The 25,413-nt window shown below is 45.5% G+C and overlaps 1 protein-coding gene and 1 long non-coding RNA gene across 4 annotated transcripts in view; one reads left to right on the top strand and one right to left on the bottom strand.

Moving 5' to 3' along the window:
- The first annotated feature begins 7,816 nt into the window (after positions 1–7,816).
- The window catches only part of NSMCE1 (NSE1 homolog, SMC5-SMC6 complex component), a 58,855-nt gene continuing 41,258 nt past the window's right edge, over positions 7,817–25,413 (top strand). The window contains exons 1-2 of one of the 3 annotated variants that reach the window (XM_046668501.1): positions 7,819–8,231; positions 8,364–8,588. In XM_046668501.1, coding sequence (XP_046524457.1) covers positions 8,567–8,588 — 22 coding nt within the window. In that variant the 5' untranslated portion in view covers positions 7,819–8,231; positions 8,364–8,566. Of the gene's footprint in view, positions 8,589–25,413 lie in introns of all 3 variants that reach the window. The other 2 variants (XM_046668502.1, XM_046668500.1) reach the window with 2 other exon arrangements.
- On the bottom strand, positions 17,958–24,402 carry LOC124242990 (uncharacterized). Its single transcript, XR_006889565.1, has 4 exons — positions 24,186–24,402; positions 21,321–21,455; positions 20,790–20,886; positions 17,958–19,294 (listed from the first exon to the last, which is right to left on the bottom strand). It is a non-coding gene; the product is annotated as an uncharacterized LOC124242990 (long non-coding RNA).

Genomic DNA, 25,413 nt, shown 5'->3' with positions numbered 1-25,413 from the left:
CCACAAGCTTCCCCTTGTCACGGCGAAACCTCCTTTCGCCGTGCCTCGGTGTCTCTGAGTTTTGCCCCGGTCTCATCTGGAGCCCACAGCAGGTCTCACTTTGCCGACGTGTGGCCTGGGCTGCCTGCCCTCCTGGCCTCCCAAACTGGGCTGCCACCCTGTTTTTGAGTCATTCTTGGCTCTTTCCTCACTTGTCACCAGACCTCCTGCGTCTGCAGACCAGCCCCGCCGCTTACTGACTGTGGGACGCTGGGCAGAGTGGCTCAGTCCCTGTGCCTCAGCTTCCCATCTGCGCGGTGCGGATGCTGATGGAGCCCTCGGGGGGGCCTGTGAGGAAGGACGAGGAAACACGCAAAGCACTTGGAACAACGCATGGCCCAGCTCAGCACGTGGGAACTGTTGTTCTCACCAGAACCAAGAAGAGAAAGGAGCCCAGTCAGAGCCTGTGTCCTCGGCCTCTTTGCCTGGTTGTAAAATGGGGTTGAAAATAGCACTGAAGACAGGAAAGGATAGAGCAGATGTGGTCGGGTGTGAGGACATTTGGGAAATCTGGAGGAAGGAAATACGGGAATTCTTTGAACTTGTCTTGCAACTTTTCTGGAAGTCTGAAATTACGTCAAAATGAGAGTTAGAGAAAACGGGGCATTGTGAGGCCCCAGAGAGGTGACAAATGTGGAGTTTGTCATCTCACATACACCCTACTATTCAAGCTCGTGCCCTAGTTGTGCAAACTCTGCCCGTGGCTGCCCTGCGCCAGGCCTGGGAGAGGGACCTGGAGTCCCCAGAGGAAAACTCAGGCCCTCAACCCGGGGGGCTCCCAAGTCTTGCCTCCATACAAGCTTGGCTCACATGACCTTACAACACACTTACGTGTTTTCAAGCCTGTCTTTCAGGTTTTAGAAAATTAATTAAAAATTTTTAGAAGAGTTGTGTATTTACAGAAAAATTGATAGTACAGAGCTCCCATATACCGTCCCACCCGCATGTAACTTCCCCTATTATTAACATCTTGCACCAATGTGGTACGTTTCTTGCAATTAGTGAACTGATAATTAATACGTTATTGTTAACTAAAGTCTAGAGTTTACGTTAAGGTTCCTCCTTTCTTTTCATTGGAATCAGACAGTATAGAGCCTCTTACGACTGACTTCTTTCAGTTAGTGACATGCTTTAAGCTTACTCCACATCTTTTTGTGGTTTGACGGCTTATTTCTTTCTATCACTGAAGACTATTCCACTGTCTCGATGTCCCACGCCATATTTATCCACTCGCCTACTCAAGGACTCCCTGGTTGCTTGCAGTTTGGGCAATTACGAATGAAGCTGCTATAAACACTCGTGTGCAGGTTTTTCTGTGGACATAAGTTTTCAGCTCCTTTGGGTAAATATGGAGGAGTACAGTTGCTAGATCATATGGTGCGATTACATTTAGTTTTGTAAGAAGCTGCCAAACTCTCTTCCGAAGAGGCTGGACCGTTTTGCGTTCCCACCAGCAGCGGACGCGAGTTCCTGCTGCTCCGAATTCTTGCCGGCGTTTGGTGGTGTCAGTGTTCTGGATCTTAGCCAGTCTAGGAGATGTGTAACGGTATCTCATCGTTTCAGTGTGCAATTTCCTTAAAGACATATTATGTTGAGCATCTTTTCGTATGCTAATTTGCCATCTGTATATCTTCTTTTTTGTCTGTTGAAATTGTGCCCACTTTTAAATTGGGTGTTTTGTTTTCTTATTGTTGAGTTTTTAAAATCTTTATACATTTGAATACAAGTCCTTTATTGGATATGTGTTTTGCAAAGATTTTCTCCAAGTCTGTGGCTTATCTTTTCATTCTCAATAGCGTTTTCTGCAAAGCAGAAGTATTTGATTTTAATAAAGTGCAAGTTATCAAATTTTTTCTTTGACAGATCATGCTTTTGGTTGTATTTAAAAACTTGTTGCCAAACCTAGACCCTAGAATTTCTCCTGTAGTATCTTCTAGAAGTTTTATAGTTCTGCATTGTACATTTAAGTGTATGATCCATTTTGACTTATTTTTTGTGAAAGGTAGAAGGTCTGTGTCTACATTCTTTTTTTCTTTCTTTTTTTTTGCGAATGGATATCCAGTTGTTCTAGCACCATTTGTTGAAAAGACTGTCGTTTCTCCATTGAAGGATAGTGTTTCTCCTTTCCTCCTTTGTCAAAGATCAGTTGACTATATTTGTGTCTTTTTCTGAGCTCTTTATTCTGTTCTGTTGATGTGTTTGTCTGTTCTTTCGCCAAGGCCACGCTGTCTTGATTACTGTAGCTTTATAATGTCTTGAAGTTGGATAGTGCTAGTCCTCAGCTCTGTTCTTCTTCAGCGTTGTGTTGGCTGTTTTGGGTCTTTTGTCTTTCCCTAGAAACTTTAGATCAGTTTGTCGATGTTCACAAAATAACTTACTGAGATTTTGATCGGGATTGTGTTGACTCTACAGATCAGGTTGGGAAAAATTGGCATCTTAACAACATTGAGTGTATCTATTCATAAACAGAATATCTATCCATTTATTTAGATCTTTGATTTCTTTCATCAGAGTGTAATCGTTTTCTTCATCCAGATCCTGTATATATTTTGTTAGATGGATACTTAAGTATTGTGGGTTTTTTGGTGCTAATGTACATAGTGTTGTATTTTTAATTTCAAATTCCAATTGTTCATTGCTGGTACTTAAGAAAGCAACCGACTCTTGTATATTAACCTTCTATCCTGAAACCTTGTTACAAACGCTGAGTGCCAGATTTTTGTTGTTGCAGTTGATTCCCTGGAAATTTCTACATAGACAGTAATGTCATCTACAAACAAAAACAATTTTGTTTCTTCCTTCTCAATCTGTGTATCATTTATTTTCTTTTCCTTGTCTTATTGCATTATCCAGGACTTCCAGTTCGATGTTGAGTGGGAGTGGTAAGAGGGGGCGTCACTGCCTTGTTCCTCATCTTTAGGGAGAAAGCATCTCATTTCTCACCATGAGTATTGTGTTAGCTGTAGGTTTTTTGTAAAAGTTCTTTATCAATTTGAGGAAGTTCCTCTATTCCTAGTTTGCTGAGAGTTTTCATCATGAATAGGTGTTGGATTCTGTCAGATGCTTTTCCTGCATCTATCGATATGATCATGTGCTCTTTCTTCTTTAGCTTCCTGATGTAATGGATTACATTAAATTGACTTTTGAATGTTGAACCAGCCTTACATAGCTGGAATAAATTCTGCTTGGTTGTAGGGTATAATTCTTTTTATACATTATTGGATTGCATTTGCTAATATCTTGTTGAGAATTTTTGCACCTATGTTCATGAGAGATTGGTCTGTAGTTTTCTCTTTCTTAGGTTTTGGTATTAGGGTAATACTGGCCTTATAGAATGAGTTAAGAAGTATTCCTCCTCCTACTACTTTCTGGAAGAGATTGTAGAAAATTGGTATAATTGCTTCCTTCACCCTTGGAACCATCTGGACCTGGTGCTCTCTTTTTTTTGTTAATTATTGATTCAATTTCTTTAATAGATATAAGCATATTCAGATTATCTATTTCTCCTTTGTTAGTGTTGGTAGTTTGTGTCTTTCAAGGAATTGGTCTATTTCATCTAAGTTATCAAATTTGCGGGTATAGAGTTGTTCATAATATTCCTTTATTATCCTTTTTCTATCCCTGGAATCAATAGTAATAACCCTTGCTTCGTTTCTGATGGTATTAATTTGTGTCTCCTCTATGTTTTTCTTGTTTTCTCTTGTTAGCCTATGTAGAGGTTTATCAATTTCATTGATCTTTTCAAAGAACTAACTTTTGGTTTTGTTAATTTTCTACTTTCAATTTCATTGATTTCTGCTCTAATTTTATAATTTTTTTATTCTCTTCTGCTTCTCTTAGGTTTATATTGCTTTTCTTTTTCTAATCTCCTAGAGGAAAACTTAGGTGATCGATTTTAGAGCTTTCTTCCTTTCTAAGTTTCTGCATTCGATGTTACAAATTTCCCTCTAAGCACTTCTTTCACTACACCTCACACCTTTTGATAGATAATGTTTTTATTTTCATTTAGTTAAAAATTTTTTTTTGTTTGAGGAAAATTAGCCCTGAGCTAACATCTGCTGCCAATCCTCCTCTTTTTGCTAAGGAAGACTGGCCCTGAGCTAACATCCGTGCCCATCTTCCTCTAGTAAGTGAGACGCCTGCCACAGCATGGCTTGCCACATGGTGCCATGTCCGCACCTGGGATCTGAACCAGTGAACCCCGGACTGCTGAAGTGGAACGTGTGAACTTAACTGCTGTGCCACCGTGCCGGCCCCTAGTTAAAAATATTTTTAAAATTTCTCTTGTGATTTCTTCTTTGATTCATGTATTATACAGAAGTGTGCTTTTTAATCTCCAAATATCTGGGGATTTTCCAGCTATCTTTCTATTATTGATTTCTAGTTTAATTCCACTGTGGACTGAGAGCATACTTTGTATGAATTCTAATCTTTTGTATTGGTTTATATTTGTTTTGTGGCCCTGAATGTGATCTGTTTTGGTGAATGTTACCCATGAGCTGGAGAAGAATCTGCTATTGGATGCAGTGTTCAGTTACGTTCAGTTTTAATGATGCTGTTCAGTTTAACTATATCCTTACTGAGTTTTTGCTTGACAGATCTGTCAGTTACCAAAAGGGAGGTGTTGAAGTCTCCAACTTCCAATATTATTATTACCCAATAATATTCTTAAGCAAATAATAGTAGATTTGTCTATTTCTCCTTATAGTTATACTGGTTTTGCCTTGTGTATTTTGACACTCTGTTGTTAGGTGCATACATATAAAGGATTGTTACGTCTTCTTGGAGAGTTGACCCTTTATCACTATGTAATGCCCCTATTTATCCCTGTTAACATTCCTTGTTCTGACGTCTACTTTCTCTGAAGTTAATAAAGCTACTCCAGCTTTCTTTCAATTAGTGGTAGCATGGTATATCTTTCTCCGTCCCTTTATTTTTCATCTGAATGCATCTTTATGTTTAAAATAGGTTTTTCATAGACAAAATATAGTTGGGTCTTGGTTTTTAGTCCACTCTGACAGTCTCTGTCTTTTAGTTGGTGTATTTAGACCATTCTCATTTAAAGTGATTATTGATATAATTGAGCTAATATTTACTCTGTTGGTAATTGGTTTCTATTCATTGCATTTGCTTTTTCTTTTTTTTAAAAAAAAATCTTCTCACTTTCTGCTTTCTCTGGCCTTAATTGAGCATTTTATATGATTCAACTTTCTATTCTCTTTTAGCATATCAATTATACTTCTTTAAAAACAGTTTTAGTGGTTGTAATAGAGTTTGCAGTATATACTAACAACCTAATCTAAATCCACTTTCAAATAATACTGTATTGTGTCATGGGTAGTGCAAGTGCCCCATAGAAGGGTATTTATTCCCAATTCCTCCCTCCCACCCCCTGTAACACTGCTGCCACTCATTTCACTTCCCCACATTATAATCACCCAAAGCTACTATTGCTTTGAATGAACAGTTATCTATTAGGCCAGTTGAGAATTTTTTACAATTTAATTTTTATTTCACCTTAGTTTATTCCTTCTTGTCTTATGTAGATCTGAGTTTCTGACATTATTTTCCTCCTCTCTGAAGAATTTCTTTTAACATTTCTTGGAAGGCAAGTCTATGAGCGACAAATTCCCTTAGTTTTTGTTTGTCTGAGAAAGTCTTTATTTCTCCTTCACTTTTGAAGGATAATTTCACTGGGTACAGAATTCTAGGTTGGTGATTTTGTTTTCAACACTTTAAATATTTTTGTTCACTCTTGTCTTGCTCACATGGTTTTTTGACAAGAAATCTGTTTCTCTGTAGCTAAGGTGGTTTTTTCCCACTCTGGCTCCTTTCAAGATTTTCTTTGTCTTTGGTTTTCTGCAGTTTGCTATATGGTGTGGTATGCCTAGGTATACATTTTTTGGGCATTTATGCTGCTTGGTGTTCTGTGAAATTCTTGGATCTGTTATTTGGTGTTTGTTGTTAATTTGGAAAATTCTCACCCATTATTACTTCAAATATTTCTTCTGTTCCTTTCTCATTTTTTCTCCTTTTGGTTTTTCCCATTAGGCGTATGTAACACCTTTTGTAATTGTCCTCCAGTTCTTGGATATTTTGTCCCCCCCTCCTTTTTTTTCATTCTTTTCGTCTCCGCATTTCAGTCTGGGACATTTATATTGACATGTGTTCAACCTCACTTGGCTGCGTCCGGTCGACTGATGTGTCCGTCAAAGGCGTTCTTCCTCTCTGTTATGGTGTGTTTTTTTCCTAGCATTTTCTTTTGATTTTTTTCCTTAGAGTTTCAGTTTGTCTGCTTGCATGTTGTCTGCTTTTTCCATTAGGTCCCTTAAAGTAATAATTGTAGTAATTTTTCGTTCGCTGATAATCCCACATCCGTGTCATATCCCAGTCTGTTTCTGATGGTCGCTTTGTCTTATTTTCTCTTGTTGTGAGTATGGTAGTGATGACTTCCAAGCTCTTTACATGTTGGAGCTGAAACTGGAACCCTGTCTTCCAAGTTTTAACCCTAGTTGCTTTCATGTGGTTTCCCCCAGAAGCAGACTCTGAGACTTGGATTCTAATGCAAGCAGCTTGTTTGGTCGCTGATCCCTGGAAGCCCAGGAGAGGTACAGAGAAGTGAGACTGGGACGGGAAGAGGTAATGCAATTTGCATCCTCAAGCAGGGAACCACTGTAGTTCCCTGGGACTCAGCTCTGCTGGGGGCTGTGCGGCACAGTGCAGAACGAGCTCCTGAAGGGAATCGCACCAGGGGGGAGAGGGCTGAGCTGTTTATACACCTGCTGCTCTCAGTCGTTGGCTCGGTGGTTATTTTCCCAGCACTTCCAGACAGGCCACGTGGGACAGGGACTGGAAGGGGAGCAGAGCAGTCTCCAGCGACCCCAGGAGACAAGCCCTCAGGCCAAGAGCTGCTGCTGCGGGGGTTGGAAGCCAGGCATTTGCGTGGAGATGGCAAGGCTGGTGGCACAGGGGCAGGGAATTAACTGCAATGGGGTCGTTCTGCCTCTAAAAGGAGGAATTACTTCCTTTTCTGAGCAAAACCAGATTCTTCTGAGATCAGAGATATAAGTTTCAGGATCTGAAGAGAGAGAGTTCAAAGAATTTCTCACCCATCCACCTCATTCTCCACCCAAACAATGCTCCACAGTCCGTTGTACCTGCAGCTGTCTGTCATGGTAGGTGGATGTGGCAGACACACTTAACTGTTAAAACACGTCCACTTCTTTAACACTCCTCCCACAAAAAGGTGGAGTCTGATTCTCTTCTCCTGCGCTGTGGCCTGGCCTCAGTGGGTATCTTCTAATAAATAGAATGTGGGAGAAAGGAGGCAGTGGCTTGTAAGGCTAGAGTTAAAAAGGACATAGAGCTTCCACCTGGAATCCTCTCTCTTTCCTTTCACCTCTTGGGATCCCCGAGCCAAGATGTGAGCAGTCCAGCTAGCCTGAAGCCACCATGCAGGAGAGAGCACATGGAGGGAGCGCGCAGAGACAGAGAGAAGCCCAAGGAGGCCCAGCTGTGTGAGACTTCCCAGCCCAGGCCCAGATGTGAGCGATGAGTCTGCAGATGGTTCCAGCCCCCAGCTCCGGAGTCATCCCAGCTGACATCAAAGGGAACAGAGATGAGTGGAGCCCACTGAACTCTGACCAAATTGCAAAATCAGGAGCAAACAAATGTTGCCGTTGATGCCAAGCAAAGCAGAGACAAGCTGTCCCCACTGAGCCCTGCCAGAGTGCAGATTCATGAGCAACATAAATGCCACTGAGTTTGGGGAGCATGTGTCTTGCAGCCACAGTACCTTGAATTGCCGCAGGCCCACAGTACTCACCTCCTGCCTTCTTCCTTGCTGACAGAACCCACACTTCATCTGGGGCAGCAGTGCGCCCTACCTGAGGCAACGGATCAGGATTTGTTTCAGCCGATCATGACAGTCCTATCCCAGCCTTCTCCGCCTCCCTTGTTCTAGGGGGTGGCTGAGTGACCCAGTTCTGCCAAAGAAACACAAATGGAAGTCTGTTTGTGGAGGTGCTTCTGGGGAAGTAGTAGCATTCCTCATAGACGGGGTCTTCCTGCTGTGAACGCGAACCATCTTGCCGCTACGAGGGAAGGCCAAGACAACTGCCGTGTGGGAGCCCTGACATCTGTGGACTCCTGAGCCAAGTCTAGTGACAGCCAACGTCTGCAGTTCTTGTCAGGTGAGAACTTTCCAGACGTGGGAGCCCTGACGTCTTTGAGCACCTGAACCACATCAGCTGTGGCCAGCCTCCAGACTCCAGGGAATAGGAGAAATTTTGACTTCTGTTGCCTGGCTTTCTGTTGTTGTGCAGTTTAACAGAACAGACCCAGTGGGCTTATTTCAAGAGTTGGAGTCATCTATGGCCTCCAAACTGGCATGGCACCCTTGGTTTTGGCAGGTAAAGAAAGACAAAGGGATTGCCAAGAACTCTGAGCCAAGCTCTGTGGACATAGCCAGGAGACTGTGTCAAACTGGTTGAGGGTCGATCCCTTTTGCTACTATCCTTGGGACAGAATGACATCCAATCATACCTCAGGTAAGGCAGTTTCAATAAACAGGCTTTCTCTAAAAGGAAATGATCATGACGATGATGATACGATGGTGCTGGTGATGACGTTGATAATATGATGGTCCTAGGGATGATGATGTTGATGAGGATGATGTGGTGATGGTGATGGTGGTGGTAGGTATGGTTGTGATGATGATGTTGGTGGTGATAGTGGTCGGGATGATGATGGGGATGTTGATGGTGGTGGTGGTGGTGGTGACAGGATGACGTTAAGATCTATCACTTGCATAGCGATGTGGCACAATGTGTCAGACCCTGCTGTAGGTTCTTGTTATGCATTAATTAAGGCTTAGAAAAACTCCAGGAAGTGGGTACTGTTACTAGGTCCATTTTACAGATGAGGAAACAGGCACAGAGAGGGTAAGTAACTTGGTCACGATCCTGTCACTGCTGAGTGCTGAGTGCTGAGTGAGCACGCGTTCTCAGGAGAGAGAATCATCACCCAGGAACCTAACAGACGTGTGCTCAGTTTGCTTGTTGCAATATGTATGATTTGGCATCTGGGAGGAATGGACACGGGGCTTACTGTTTCTTGCTGAAGATCAAAAGACTCTTGCCTGTTTACGTCACTGACTTCCTGGAAGAAAGGAAAAAAAGTCCTGAATTGCGCTGTCCTCCAGGGCTGTCTTCCTCCAGACCACCACTGACTCAGCTTTCAGAGTTCACAGAGTTGACTTTCTTGCTTAAAGGTTAAACCAGAGTTTCTCAACCTCAGCGCTACTGCCGTTTTGAGCTGGGTGATTCTTTGTCACGAGAGGCTGTCTTATGCACTGCAGGATGTTTAGCAGCATCTTTGGCCTCTGTCCACTGGATTCCAGGAGCGTCTCCCCAGTGTGACAACCAAAATGTCTCCAGACTTTGTCAGATGCCCCCTCGGGGGGAATGGCCTCCAGGTTAGAACTACTGGGTCAAAGGAAACAGGCTTCTGACCTATAAAAGATAATTTGACCACAGGGAAGACTCTCTCACCAGCCGGTGGTCTCTGCAATGGCGGTGACTCAGCCTTACTCATCTCATTTCTCTTCCCCCAAGGGAAGGTCACCCAAGATCACCCCAGGGTGATCTGTAGCTCATAGCAATGAGGGCACAAGAAATGGTTGTCAAATTGAACACAACCAGACTGTGACTGGGGACAAAACTATACAAACAGGAAGTATGGGGATTACCAAGGAGGGAGGCCTCTGAAATGGGTCCTGAGGGCATCTGCGAAGAGGAGAGAGCTGCAGTTGAGGGGGAGCAGCATGCTGACCGGGTGGAGGGGAACATGGGCATCCGAGGCAGAAGGAGCAGCATGAGCAAGGTTGGAGGTGTATAGGTCTATCTGGGGGAGTGCTGCATGAGGGGGTGAGCCATGCAGCTCAGGGCTGTATTACAAAAGGTCTTGAACACCAGCCTCCGGGGATGTGGAGCAGGGCAGGATTCCAAACAAAGGCACGAGAGGCTCAGCATTTAGAACAATCCCCCTGGCAGCTGCTTGGACGGTGAACTTGAAGGAGACACAGCTGCTGACCAGCTGGAGGGGTGTCACAATAACCCGAGTGACAGCTGAGGCCTAGCATAGGGGACGGCAATAGGCAGAAGGATTCTAGGCACGCCAATAGGCGTGTCCTCCTATTTCGTTGTGGATAAATTCAATCCTTTCCAAGAGCGTAGAGGCAAACAGAACATTTCTGCTGCACAGTAAACGATTAATAACATGAGCTTCCCTCCTCCAGCGCTGTGCCGCTTTGCACGCTGTTCCCTGGGCTGGCTGTGCCCTTCCCCCTTTCCTCAGCCTGCAAAACCACCCTCTTCTTTGAAGGCTTGCTGCCGCCTTAGTGGAGAATTCTTAAGCTTCCCAGGCCGGCCCCCTCCTCTGTATCCAAGGTCCCTTGATGAGTGCGATGGGCGCGTTGTGATTTTGTGCTTGTTTTCTCCCTTAGACAGTGAGCTCTCTGCAGGCTGTGACTTTGTTTGTCTCATTCATTTCCTCCCCCAACCAGTATTTATTGAGTACCTACTATGTACCGGGTACTGTGCCAGGTACTGGATACTGTCAAAAGCAACGGCCTCGTACCCCCAGCACCCGCAGAGGGCCTGGTGAGTAGATGGATGAATGCATGCAGTGGGGTGGCTGAGACCTGGAGAGCCCGGTGAGTCACCCACAGCTGCCCAGCACGAAGTGGCTGAGGGGGAGCTGAAGTGCAGATGGTTAAGGAACATGGAAGCCAGCTCTTGGCACACTGGGGGTCCCCGTTGGCTGCTTTCCCGTGGGGTTCTCTGGGTTCCCAGGGCAGCCTCACCAGTCAGCAGGATATCACCGGTCGGCTGGCCTGGCTCCACCTCTTCAGCTGTTTGGCTGAAGCCATAGGAACTGTGGATGGGTTTATAGTCGACGTGGGTGGTTTGACACGCACACACACTTGTCCCCTTGTTGCCAGGCAACAGCCCAGCTTTGCCTCTGGGGACCTACCCACCCGACACATCCCTCCATCCACATATCTGCGTGGGACCCCACGCCCAGCCAGGAATGGAGCGTGTGGCCCAGGCCTAAGTTAGTCAGTGCTGCCAGTTCTGCTGTCCACATGGCCACAAGGCCACAGAGCTTGGTCAGGGGCAACCATGTGACCTAAGTGCCCTCAGCTAGTCCAGTTAGGGTGAACCTCAATACTTTCTGTGGGACTGCTGGGACAAAAGCACTGACACCCTTTGGTACTGGATTTGAGTGTGGAAGGTGTGGGATTTTAACTGCATTACTGTTGGGTGCCATCTTCTAACCACAAGAAGAGGGCCTTTCTGTAAATGGAAACCCACAGAATGGAGTCAAGAGATGGAGAAAGAGAGAGTGAAATTAGGTCCTAGTGTCACTGTCTGAGCTCCTGGATCCAGCCAGGCCTGAAGCCAGCAGGATCTTACCCTGGACATTTTGGTTATTTCCTCAAGCCAGTTTGTTGGATTTTTTTTTTTTTTTGGAAGATTAGTCCTGAGCTGACATCTGCCACCAATCCTCCTCTTTTTGCTGAGGAAGACTGGCCCTGAGCTAACATCCGTGCCCATCTTCCTCTACTTTATATGTGGGATGCCTGCCACAGCATGGCTTGCCAAGCACTGCCATGTCCGCACCCAGGATCCGAACCCACAAACCCCGGGCGGCCAAAGCAGAGCATGCGGACTTAACTGCTGCACCACTGGCCAGCTCCATGTTGGGTTTTTAACCTTAACTCTTGCAGTGCTGAACTGCGTGCTCAACCTGTGGTAAGGAAGTATTTTTACTGGTTAGTCTCCTCCAGGGAAGGGAGTAGGAATGCACCATGGCAACACCGTCAACAGGGCGGTACCCCAATCCTGCCCTCTGGCTGTCCTGCAAGGAGACTGCAGTGCAGCACCGGGTTGTCTGAGCACGGGGCACGGCGACAGGCACCCGCACTCACAGGGTCCATTTCCTAGAGGAGCACCTTTTATTTCCAGATCTGCTCCTGGGTCCTCTGGCCGCCTCTGGCACAGTCAGCGCTGCTGCTCCTCGGTGACATCTTTTGCTAGTCCTTTAGGACCATCCATGTCTTTCTTCTTTAATTCAGCTGACCCCTGGCTGGGTCTTCCCTCTTCTCCTTGTCTCAGGACATTGGGACATCCCTCCTGAGAAATGTCATTCCTCCAGACTGGACTTGGCCCTGTAGCTCTCAATTCTTGGAAACTTAGCACGTCCCCAGTGCCATATAATCAATGGTCTCATTTAATCTTCAAACAACCTTGTATATTCCCATTTTATAGATGAGGAAATTGAGGCTCAGAGAGATTAAGTAACTTGCCTAAGGTCTCACAGCTAACAAGTGGTAAAAGGGGACTGCACCCCATGTCTCCCCAACTCCACAGTCGTGCTCCTCTCCACTCTGCTACACTTCCTCTCTGGGATCTCTGGAGGCTGCACCTATGGGTGTCCTCTCTGGGATCTCTGTCTGGAGGCTGCACCTACGGGCGTCCTTGCCTCGAGGGCAGGACCTAGACCCAAATGAACCCATGTCCTGGCAGTTGGTTAGCGTTGGGACCTGGCCACAGGGGCCTCTTAACCTGTGCAGATGGAGACAGATGTGCCAGACAGTTCCTGCCCACGGGAGCAGCCCTCAGCCAGTGCTGACCAGAGTTGGCGGAGAAATACCCTAGTCTCCTCACCTCTCAGGGGATGTGGGAGGACAGCTCTGAGGCATGTCCTTCCATCTCCCAGAGGTCCCAGAGAGACCGAGCCCCAGGCCCCAGTTAACCTGCTCGGGGAAGCTTCCTTCCTTCCTCCTTTCACTTCCCCACTCTCTCACGGCACCTTCTGGGATCACCTCCCATGGAAACCACTTGTCTCGGGGACTTCTGGGACTAGCTAATGTGAGTCAGCCCTCTGTAGCATGCTTGATATTCCTCTGGTGAACCATTCCACCTGAGCTCCAGAAGTGGGCAGGTGACTCAGAGGTGGCCAATCAGAACATGCGGTCCCTGGGCCTTAGTGATTCAGTCAGAGATGGGCATGTGACCCGTCGGAGCCAATGAGACTCTGAGATTTTGCTGGGGCTGCTGAGACAGAGAGTCACCTGCCCTTCCCACAGGCATCTCTCACCTGTACCACCTGCCCCAGCCACATGCCAACCAAGAGGGAAGAGGGGTAGGGCCGGAGCTCTGGCAGCCAGCTTGCTTGAAACCAGCTTTACTGCTCTTTCTGAATATGAAGATAGGACATTGCAATGATGGAGATTTTGTGGGAGATCGCAGTGATGGCCCCGATTCTTTACCTCTCCCTGTCTCCACACTCCTTGCCATGGAACTTGTAAGTGTCCGTCTCTTGGACTCTGAGCTCAGCCATGTGACTTGTTTTGGACGATGGGATATTAGCAGATGTGATGGGACAGAAGCTTGAAATGAGCTTCCATAATTGGACTTATGGCTGCTTTTGCCATCAACCTTAAGGACGTCTGCGGGCTGGGCTCACCCATAGGATGAGAGAGAATGTGGAGCAGAGACACCTCACCTGCCCCGGCGACACCAGTCTAGATCAGTCAACAGCCGGCCAATGTCCAGACATGAAGGGCCCAGCCAGGGTCGGCAGAGCTACCTGGCTTACACCGAGTGTAAGCATGAACTCTGACTGTCGTAGCCGCTGAGGGCCTGTGGCAGCATTACCGTAGCAGTAGGTGATTGACGCATTCTTCATTAGAAAGTTGAAGCCATACAGAAAAGTATGAAAAGTTAAGTGGAAATCATCTGAAATCTCAGAGGTAGCCACTGGTGACATTTTGCTGGTGAACATCTCTCCATGTGCATGCACACGCACACCATACACACGTCCTCCCATATTCAGAGTCACAGAATTAGGGTCATTTTGGCAAGATCGGGGCGGGGTTTGCGGCAAAGGCCACAGAGATGAGGGTTTGACGTCAGCCTCCTAATGACAGTGGTTTGCCTCAGCCTGTCTGGGAGGAAGTAACAATGATGAAAGGACTAGTATTGGGTGTGGAGAGAGGAAAATGAAAGGCTAAGGTGTCGGGGCAGTTGAAGGAGGTTAAGAAAGATGTTGGTTAAGAAATCAGCCTCATTTGGGACAATAAAATGAGCAGGAATGGAGCCTTGGGAAAGAATCAGGCTGGTTCATTTAAAACCCTGTCACCCAGAACCCAGGGGTTCATTCAGTGAATATTTATGGATGCCTATTGTGTGTCATCGTATCCTAGGAGCTAGAGACTGCAAAGGTGAACAAGACGCCTGTCCCCAAGGGGCTTGTGGTCAGCTGGAGGAGAGAGGAGTGATCAAATATTTAGGGTACAACATGATACCAGTTCTGAGAGGGAAGCATGGGAACAGAGAAGGTTTTCTAGAGGGAGGGCCAACCAGGCGAGGATCTGATGGGTGAGTAGGAGTTCTCCAGTTTGAGAGAGTGGGATGAGGTGGGGAGAGTGACCCCAGGGTAGGAACAGAATTTGCAAAGGGATGATGGTGAGAACAATCACTGTTAATTGAAATGAGATCAGGGAGCTGAAGGGGCAGGGAGGGTGACAAAACAGGTTAAAAAGAAAGATGGGGTGCTGATCCAGGAGAACAGTAGCTTTTAATTGGTTTTTATTACAACCTACAGTAAGAAAAGCATTTTCTATTTTGGCCCGCTACAATCACACACACACACACACACACACACACACACACACCTGTATGTGTACTTCTGAAACAAAGATCAACAAAGCAATATTTCACCCTGCCATATACCATTCATTCTGATATTTTCTACTCTGTTTTATTTTGTTTTTAAAATGTTGGTCAGGGGCAAAATTAGCTGATCACAAAATAGTACATATATGATTTCATTTATATGAAATCCTGTAACAGGCAAAACTCATCTATAGTGGTAAAAGTGAGATCAGTGGCTGCCTGGGGTGTGGACCGGGTGGGGCAAGATTAACTGCACAGAAGTGAAAGAGAACTTTCTTAGGAGATGGAAATGTTCCACATCCTGGTTGGGGTGGTGGTGGTTACATGGGCACATGCATTTGTCGAAAATAAATACATAAAAATAAATGTATGAGAGGGAACTTTCTGGGGTGGTGGTGTTCTATATCTTGACAAAGGATTTGCATTGCATAGGTGAATGCATTTGTCAAAACTCGTCAAATAGTATACTTAAGATTTGTGCATTTCATTGTGTCTAAATTTTACATCAAAAGGAATATAATTTTGGCCAAATATTGAACTGTACGTGATGATATGCATACTGATGTGTTAGGAGGCAATATTCTGGTGTCTGCACCTCACTTTTTGTAATGCAACAAAAAATAAGATAGATTGGTGGATGCATAGAGGAATGGAAAGATTGACAGATATGTAATAAAGCAAATATAATAAAATGTTGATGCATGTCAAGACAATTCAATGAGGAAAGACTAGCCTTTTCCATAAATGATGCTAGGATAATTGGATGTCCACATGCAAAAGAATGAAGTTGGATCCTTACTTCACCTTATATACAAAAATTAACTCAAAATGGGCCAAGGACCTAAATGTAAGAGCTAAACTATAAAACTCTTAGAAGGAAACATGGGTGTAAATCTTCCTGCCTTTGACCAGGCAACGGTTTCTTAGCTATGACAAAAAAGCACAAACAATAAAAGAAAAAAGATAGATAAACTTGACATCATCACATTTAAAAGGGACACTATCAAGGAAGTGAAAAGACAATCCACAGAATGGAAGAAAATTTATGCAGATCAGATATCTGATAAAAGACTTGTATCTAGAATATGTGAACAAAGATTGCAACTCAGTTATAACAGTACAAACGATCCAATTTAAAAATGGGCAGAGGATCTGAATAGACATTTTTCTCCAAAGAAGATATAGGAGTGGCCATCAAGCACATGAAAAGATGCTCAACATTATCAGGGACATGCAAATCAAGACCACAATGAGATAGCACTTCACACCCACTAGTGTGACTACTACCAAAAAGATAGGCCAAAATGTGCTCAACATCATCAGGGAAATGCAAATCAGTGAGATACCACTTCACATGCACTGGATGTGCATATTACCAAAAAGACAGACAGCAGCAAGTGTTGGTGAAGATGTTGAGAAATTAGAACCCTCATACATTGCAGGCGGGGATGTAAAATGGGGCAGCCACTTTGGAAAACAGTCTGGTAGTTCCTCAAATGGTCAAACATAGTTACCATATGATCTAGCAACTCTGTTCCTGGGTATATACAGCGATGCGCTGCATAATGATGTTTCTGTCAATGACGGACCGCAGATACAATGGTGGTCCCACCAGATTGGTACCATGTAGCCTAGGTGTGTAGTAGGCTGTACCATCTAGGTTTGTGTAAGTGCACTCTATGATGTTTGCACAATGACAAAATCGCCTAATAACACATTTCTCAGAATGTATCCCCATCATTAAATGACTCATGACTGTAACCAAGAGAAATGAAAATGTGTCCATATAAAAACTTGTACAATGTTCATAGCAGCATTATTCGTAACAGCCAAAAGGTGGAAACGACCCAAACGTCCATCAACTGATTGTGGAAAAATAAAATGTGGTATATCCATACGAGGGGATATTATTTGCGAATAAAAAGAAATGAAGTACTGATACGTGCTGCAACATGGATGAACCTTGAAAACATCCTGCTGAGTGAAAGCAGCCAGTCACAAAGGACCACATGTTGTGTGGTTCTGTTTATATGCAATGTCCACAATAGGCAAATCTATAGAGACAGGAAGTAGATTAGTGTTGCCCAGGGCTGAAAATGGGAATGGGAGAGGAGACTGATGGTCAAGGCCTACCGGGTTTCTTCCCAGGGTGAGGAAAATGTTCTAAGATTTATTGTGGTGAAGGTTGCACAAGTCTAAATGTACTAAAGCCATTGAGTTGTAGACTTTAAATGGGTGAAATTTTTTTTTTTAAGGAAGATTAGCCCTGAGCTAACATCTGCCACCCATCCTCTTTTTTTTTTTGCTGAGGAAGACTGGCCCTGAGCTAACATCCATGCCCATCTTCCTCTATGTTTTTATATGTGGGATGCCTGCCACAGTATGGCTTGACAAGCAGTGCATAGGTCTGCACCCGGGATGCGAACTGGCGAACACTGGGCTGCTGAAGTGGTGTATGTGACCTTAACTGTTGCACCGCTGGGCTGGCCCCTTTAAATGAGTCAATTTTGTGGTTTATGAGTTATATCTCAAGAGAGATGTTTTAAAATGGTAATATAGATATGTGAAAAAGTTGGTAAGTTGTTCTTCCCCCAAATTAAACATTTCTGCTCTTTAAAAGACACTATTAAGGAAATAAAAAGACAAGTCACAGACTGTAAAGAAATATTTGCAAATTAAATATCTAAGAAAGGACTTGTACCCAGGATACATCAAGAACTCTCAAAACTCAAAAATAAGAAAACAACTCAGGGGCCAGCCTGGTGGTGTAGTGGCTGGGTTCATGCGCTTCACTTTACTGGCCCAGGGTTCGCTGGTTTGGATCCCAGTGTGGTCTACACACTGCTCATCAAGCCATGCTGTGGTGGCGTCCCACATACAAAATAGAGGAAGATTGGCACAGATGTTAGCTCAGTGACAATCTTTCTCAAGCAAAAAGAGGAGGATTAGCAACATATGTTATCTCAGGACCAATCTTCCTCACCAAAAACCAAAAAATAACAAAAGAAAAGAACTCAATTTTTAAAAATTGGCAAAAGATTTGAACAGACATTTCACCAATATATATAGACATATAGCAAATAAGCACATGAAAAGATGCCCAACATCATTAGGCATTAGAGAAATGCAAATCAAAACCACATTGAGATAACTCAACACACATATGAGAATGGCCAAAATTTTAAAAATATACCAACACCACCAAGTGATGGTGAGGATGGAAACAACTGAATTCTCATAGATTGCTGGTGGGAATGCAAAATGATACAGCCACGTGGGAAACATTTTGGCAGTTTCTTACAAACATAAAACATATGTTTTATCATACTACACACTTTTCTACTCCTAGGCTTTACCCTAGAGAGATGAAAACTTAGGTTCCTGCAGAAACCTGTCTGCAAATGTTTACAGTGACTTTATTTGTAATTGCCAAAAATGGAAACAACCAGAGGTCTCTCCACAGGATGGAATACTATTCAGCAATAAAAATAAAGTCTTCTGATACACACAGCATCGTGGAAAAGTCTCCAGCACACTGTGCATTATGAAAGAAGCCAGACTCAGAATGCTACATGCTGCGTGACTCTGTTTGCATGACCAATTATGGGGAGAGAAAATAGGGGTTGCCAGGAGCCAGGGTTGGCACCAGGGCTGGGGCGGGGGCCTGGGGTGAGCACTTTGGATGGAAGGAACTGTTCTGTGTCGTGGCTGTGGTGGTGGCTACTCGACTGTGTTTGTCAAAACTCGTAGAACCGTGCACTAAAAAGGGTGACTCTTACTGTATCTAAATTGTACCTTAATCTAAAAAATTAAAAAATATATGTTAATGGTAGAATCTAGATGGTGGGAATCTAGATATTTAACATACAATTCTTTCAACCTTTTCGTATGTTTGAACATATTCATAATCAGATGTTTGGCACAAAATATCAAAAATATGTTAGGTGGTTGATCAAAGTAAATAAATATGTGCATGACCAAAACAAGCAAACAAACAAATAATTAAATTAAAGACAGTCATTTCACCCTTCAAATCTTAAGTAATAATAAATCATAAATATAATAATTAAAGCGTTACAGGTCATGACATAGTAAATCGATTGTATAAGCAATTGATGGGCCATGACTCTCACTTTGAAAAATATGGCTTTAGACCTTGTTAGGCACTTGAACTTGAACCTGAGAGAGCCTGGGGAGATCGGGCCTCCAGAATTGCGCTGAGCTGGGCCGGTTTCCCACTCTGGGACCAGGGCTACTGGAGGGTTGAGGACTAGCTGGGGCTGTACCCAGCCCAGAGAGAAGTGGCTGCCTGGTGTCCCCAGGGAAGCGCGACCAGGGGGAGAGTCCTGTGTCCAGCCTCGTGGAGTCAGCTTGAGGTGACAGCAGAGGACAGTCGACATTCTGGAAGTCGTCTGTGCAGGTGGAAACTGCAGGCGCTCTCCAGCCCTCTGGACGGGTCATAGCTGGTTTCACTGGGTCTGGATGAGTGCTCCCGTTACAGCAGCCTGTCACTGGTGAGTCAGGCTTAGTTTAATTTACTAGTAAAATCATGTTTCCTGCGTCCCATTGTGTTTGGGGAGAAATTTATCCCTATTATATCTGACATATATCAGAGTTACCACTAATTTCAACTTATAAAGGGGTTCACAAATAAGAAAATGGTCTGCTATTTAAAAGTGCAAGTTTGGAAGCTTCTCATTCAGGCTCATTTCTGCAGTTTCAAGTCTGCAGTTCATACTTATTTCTGCTTGTGTGTCTTACCTACCCATGGTCTTGTAGCTCAAGATAAAGCCCAGCGTCCCCTTTGCCAGGCTCACCTCCTGACCTCTGTGCCATTTACCCAATGCTCAGAATACTCACAGTTCTGAGGGGGAGCAATGTCTTTCACGCCTCTCTGCCTTTGCATAGACCTTTTTCTTCTCTTGGCCCCCTGGTGAACTCCTATTCATCCTTCAGTACCCTGCTTAAGCTGCACCTCATCTGTAGAGACTTCCCTGGATTCCTTCTCCTTATGACAGAGCAGTGATTCCTTTATCTGCATCTCCACCTATCTGTGCATGCAGCTGGAAAGTCAGGCTGGCTTTCTCTCTGGATGTATGAAATGCCATAGGAATTTGTTGTTTCAAATAAAATTAAGTCTGATGCCAAATCCGCAAGCCCCAGAGTATAATAAATTACTCTCAGTGATTGCTGGAGTCTCTCCCTGCTTCCAGGGTGAAGCAGAGCGTGGAAGGATCATGTGCAGTGCAGACACTTACGGGGAGCCTCTGGGCTCTGATCTGCAAAAGGCACCACAGAGCAGTGGCTGGACGCAGGCAGCCTCCCCTCATAGCATCACGCAGTCATTCCCACTGGGTCTTGTCACCTCCCTGGGCACCCTGAGGCATCACGGCATCATCCCACAACCCCAAAATGCCCCCCTTCCCAGTTTGGGGAGCTCTCCTGCTTCTGAGGCCCCTGTGTCTGCCCCGTCTCCCTGAACCCTTCTCTTTGGTCCCTTCCTCCCTGGGAGGTTTCGCTGGAAACACAGTGTCGGTCTCTCTTGCCTAGAGGAGAGGCCAAGGGATGCAGACGCCCGCCAGTTTCTGACTAACTCACACTCCGCTCCCCATCAGTTAGCACTTACCTCACTGTGTGGCAGTGATTTATTTCCCCGCCTGGGCCTTCCTCTGAACTGTCTTAGTGACCTTGGCCTCTAAAAGGCGAAGAGTGGGTTTTCTAATTGTGTGCAAGTTTTTAAACCTCTCTGAGCCTCAGTTTCCTGGTCTGTAAATTGGGGACAGCGATAACCACACTTGTAGCAGTGTGGTTTGGATGAACCAAGGTGATGCATGTTATCCCTTAGAACGGTATCTGACATGTACCAATGGCTCAATAAATATTGGCCGCTATTACCACTTTTTATTCTCATTATTGTTACTTGCAGTGGATGTTTGGCTGCCTACCCGATAGTCATTCTCAGTTCCTTTTGTTGCACTATAGAGACTGAAAATGCAAAGTACTTACCTTCCCAGCCTTGCTGGGCATGGGCATGTGACCTAATCTTGGGCAGTAGGACTTGACTGGAAGTGTTAGAAGAGGCTTCTGGAAAAGATTTTCTTCTCTGCTAAAAAGACAGAGAGAGAATTTGGTCATGGAGAGAGGTGATACTTGGAGCTGTGGCAGCCATCTTGTGATCATGAAGGCAAGGCTAAGGATGAAAGTCAACATGGTGAAGATGTCAGAGCATAAAGATGGAAGGGTCAGGGGCCTTTATGACCCTGTTGAGTTGCTGCCCCAACCCTGGAACCTCCTACCTTGGAATGCTGTTAAATGAGATCTGAAACGTCCTTATTATGAAGGCCACTTTTAGTTGGGTATTCTGGTATTAGCTGTGAGTATTCCATTGAATACATTATTACAAAGATTTATAGTCAGTAGCTGTTGAAAGAAAGTGGCAGTGCCAGGATGGAAATTCTGGACTCCTAAGGCCCAGGAAGTGGGCTTTTGATGACTGCCCCTACTGTCTAGCGCCCACACTCCCCCACCCAGACTCACATTAGCAGAAGAGCTGGCTGCCAACTGAGGTCATAGATGGGTAATGCTTCTTGGCCCGCTAGTGTGTGTTGGCTTCATGGGCAGTCCTGCAGTGTGTCCATAGGAAAGCAGGTGAGCACATGGCCAAAGAAAGTGCTGGAAGGGAAAGAGGAACACTCACAAGTGCATAATCCAAAGTCCACAGGCTCTGTTTTTGCTCCATCTTATCACACAGCCTTGTTCATTTAATCAGGGGCATCCCGTAATCTAAGCTGTAACATGGCGTTCAGTGTGCTGTTGGCTGGCAGAGAGCCATTACATATGGCATCTGACCTTGTTTCCCCGGTGCTTCTAACCCCGTTCTGCTACGTTATTCGTTATTCTCTTGTGTCGGAGGCTCTGTCTCTCTGTTGCTGAGAAAAGGGGGGCAGGGGTTAGGCTTCTCTTGATTCTAGTGAATTTTGTGGCTAGAAAAAATTTCGTGGGAAAGACAAATGCACAACATATTTTTACCACAACAACTACCGGTCCCATGGTGGTGCAGGATGTCACAGGAATAACTGTGTGTACCTTGTACAGGTTTGTGTAACACGTGTACACTTGTTGTTTGCTGCTCCTACGGCGGGTCAGAAACAAGCTGAAAAGCGAGGAGCGGTGGGATAATTCATTTTAAGAATATGATTGGTCTCCTGGAACCAAGAAATGTCATTTCTCTGGCCCAATGCTTTTGCAGGCTGCCGTGTTCTCGTCTCCTGTCACCACATCTCTGTGTGTATGAGCATATTTCATCAACACATTAACCACACTTCCTAGGATCAACATGACAGCTTCAGAAACACACACCTTTCCTTTTCAAGTTCTCATCCAGTCCTCTCCACCTCCGCAGCAGCTCATTCTTGGTGAAATGTTCTCGTGCGTTGACTTACAAGATTCAGCACTGAGTCTCTGATCACCTTTTCTCTTACTTTTCATCCTCCTCTAAGTGGAATCATTCACCTCGTCCTTCTCCTTCTTGCTCAGCTCATTTATGAACATTCCTTTCTCATAGTGGATATATGTCCATCAGGAAAGCTTCAGCAATGTGTAAGTATATAAAGTCACGGCACAGTTTCCCCTGGATCTACGCCCATTCTGTCCAGACCCTCTTCCCACAGGAACCTCTGTGAGGAGCTGGGGATGCACATTCCCCTGGGCCTCGTACAAGCAGAGATGTAAGCTGACAGCGTGGTTCTGACGGCAGCTCTCTGTTGATAATCCCCAGTCTCCACATCTGGCCCTGCCCGTCCTCCCATGTCCTAGTGTCTCACGACCCACACCTTGTGGCCGTTTCCCCCTAGCTTTCTCTCAGACCCCTCAGACTCCAAATGCCCAAGACCAAAGTCGTTATCTTTCTCCAACCTTACTTCCCCTTCTCTGTTCTCAGCCTCAGTTAATAATGTCATCATCCAATTAAGCAAGCTGGAAATGATGTCGTCATCCTTGGCTTCCCTCTCTCTCTCTCCTCTTTCTCCCTCTGTCTCGTAAAAGACAGCCACGAGCCGCCATGGTCTGTCCGCTCCACTTCTGTACTCATTTTCACATCTGGCCTATTTCCCTCTTCTGCTGCTTCTGCCCTGGGCTAGGCCCTAACTCTCTCTCATCTGAATGAAAGTAACATCCTTCTCTGCTTTTTGTTGCTGGCGGCAGCCTCTGTGATAGCCCACCCAGGACCACGGTACCCCTTCTTCCCTCCCACGTCGTTCAGGCTGCAGTGGCCCACGCCAAGAGAAAGAAAGATGGTTGGCTGAAGACAGCAATCCCGTCCCGTTGAACAGATCCTCACTTTCCCAGGCTGCTTTGCAGGAGGGGTGGTGATGTGGTTCAGTTCTGGCCAGTAAGACATCTGGGGAAAATCTGGAGGGAGGCCCATGAAGCCAAAGACCTCTGCCCACACCCCGTGCGCACCACCATCGTTTTCCTTTATGTTTTAGAAGTTTAAACTCTTTAGGCTGTACAGCCTAGCCCCCAACTTCTCTTTCCTCCGACAATGCCCACTGCCCACTCCACACCGCACGCTGGAGCTTGTGGGGAGGAAGCCCAAGTACACGTCCGCCCTCCATGGTAGCTGAACTCCAAAGACGGCCCCAGTTAACCCAGGAGTCACCATCTTGCACAGCCCCCTCCCACTCTGAATTGGCACTGGTCCTGTGAGTCTAGGAGTCTAGTTCTAGGAGTTTCACTCCTAGAATAGAAAGGACCTGATGCTGTGCCAGTCTGGGCGCAGTCTGGGCCAAGACGACCCAGCAGACACTGGTTCTGCCCCCTCGGGAGCCCTAAGCCACCAGAGAAGCAGTCCAACTGCGCTGAGACCCCTATGCCGTGAGGAAGTGTAAGCTAACCACAGGGGAGGAGAACTGAGAACCTCAGCCGACACGGCGGACCAGGGCTCCAAACTCCTGATGGAGGCTGAGCCATTCCAACCAGCCCCTCCCCGGTGTCCCCGGAGCTGACGCCATGTGGAGCAAAGACAGGCCGGGTGAGCTTTGGGGGTGAAAAAGTAACTGAAATCACTTCTTCTAGTCGAACTCAACTAGTCTTCTCCTCCTTGCAGTGACTGCTGCTCTTCTGCATCCCCACTTGCTTATACTGCCCTTTCAGTTTAGATTAGCTTTCCTTCTCTTCAAATTCATCCCACCCTTCAAGGCTCATCTTGACAGCCACCTCTTCCATAAACCTTCTCGATTCTGTCAACTCTGAATACTTGGGTTTCCTGGCCAGGTCTGGAGCAGGTCTGTGTCCTTGCCCACCTGCGTTCCCTCCCTTTCTGTTCTAATAGCACAGCAATTCTGTTTGGATGGGTGATCCCTCCCCCTTTTGGTGGAACTGTCAATCACGTTGTCCACTTACCTCTGACCTGGGCGGGGACCTGAAACCTGACTGGACCAGTCAGCTGTTCTCTCCCTCCGGTGCAAATGTGGAGATGGGTGACAGGGCTGCAGATGGTGGACAGCTGACTGGATCTCCATCAGCTCCTGCTGGCCGGCTCTCCCAAGCTGCTCTGATCCCTGTTCAGAGCACGAGCTGATTCTTCAGCTTTTCCTTGGAGTCTCTGAAGCCCCCGGTAGCCGAGACAGTAAACTCACTCATTATTCCATTTGTCCCCTTACGTCTCCCAGCCCCCTGCAGTTAGGGCAGACCGTGTGACTAGTTCTGACTGATGACATTAGAATAGAAATGACACATGTCACTTTCAGGCTGAGGCAGTAAAAAGCCCCTTGCGAACCTCCAGTCTCTAGAGACCCCTGCCTGGTCACCAAGGAAACTGTGTTTCAGGTGACATGAACCCTCTGTCAGTCTGAGGCCCTGAGTGAGCGCAGAGCAGAGCCTCTGCTGACCCACATGGGATTTGTCGCATGTCCCAGAAATAACGATTTGGAGGATGTTTGTTACAGCACCATAACCTAGGCTGTCCTGAATAATATATACCTGATATCCTACCAAGAAACTTTTTTTTGCTTCAACTACCCAGAGTCAGTTTCTTGCATGTAAAATAGCTTAACTGACAAACTCTAACAGAACTTAGCAGTTTCTTCTTTGATTTTACTCACTAACATCCATCTATCTTATTTTTTTATCAGCCAAGAGCACCCTGTCTCTAGGGACTATTAAGATTCATCTTCGCATCCTACCACACTGCCTCGCACCTATAAGGCTCTGGATAATTATTTGTTAGGATGAATGCAAAAATGGAATGAAAATGAAAAATTTGATGAGTCACCTGGATACTTTCTGTTTAACCTTGGTTTCCAAATCCGTTTTCAAGTGAGTTTTAATTAGAAGATATTTAAAAATATGATTGCACCTCTATTTTTATGGTGATGACAGCATATATATGTATATATCCACATATATATCTATTTTCAATCCTATTATAGGTTGTCATAACTTCAAAAAACTTTGTGAAATGCAAAAGAATAAAATACTTTTGAAACATCAGAACGACAACAATATTCACTGAGCTCTTAATTCATGACAGACACTAAATGTAGGGCTTTTGATTTTTCATCTTCCCACCCCACTACACTGCCAGTGCTGCTGTTTACATTGTATTGTAGACAAAGGGAGACCTCAGACT

Source organism: Equus quagga, chromosome 7 (assembly GCF_021613505.1).
Source record: "Equus quagga isolate Etosha38 chromosome 7, UCLA_HA_Equagga_1.0, whole genome shotgun sequence".
In the NCBI taxonomy this organism is placed as follows: domain Eukaryota; kingdom Metazoa; phylum Chordata; class Mammalia; order Perissodactyla; family Equidae; genus Equus; species Equus quagga.
The sequence above is the reverse complement of the archived record's forward strand: the minus strand, read 5'-3'. Positions and strand labels throughout refer to the sequence as shown.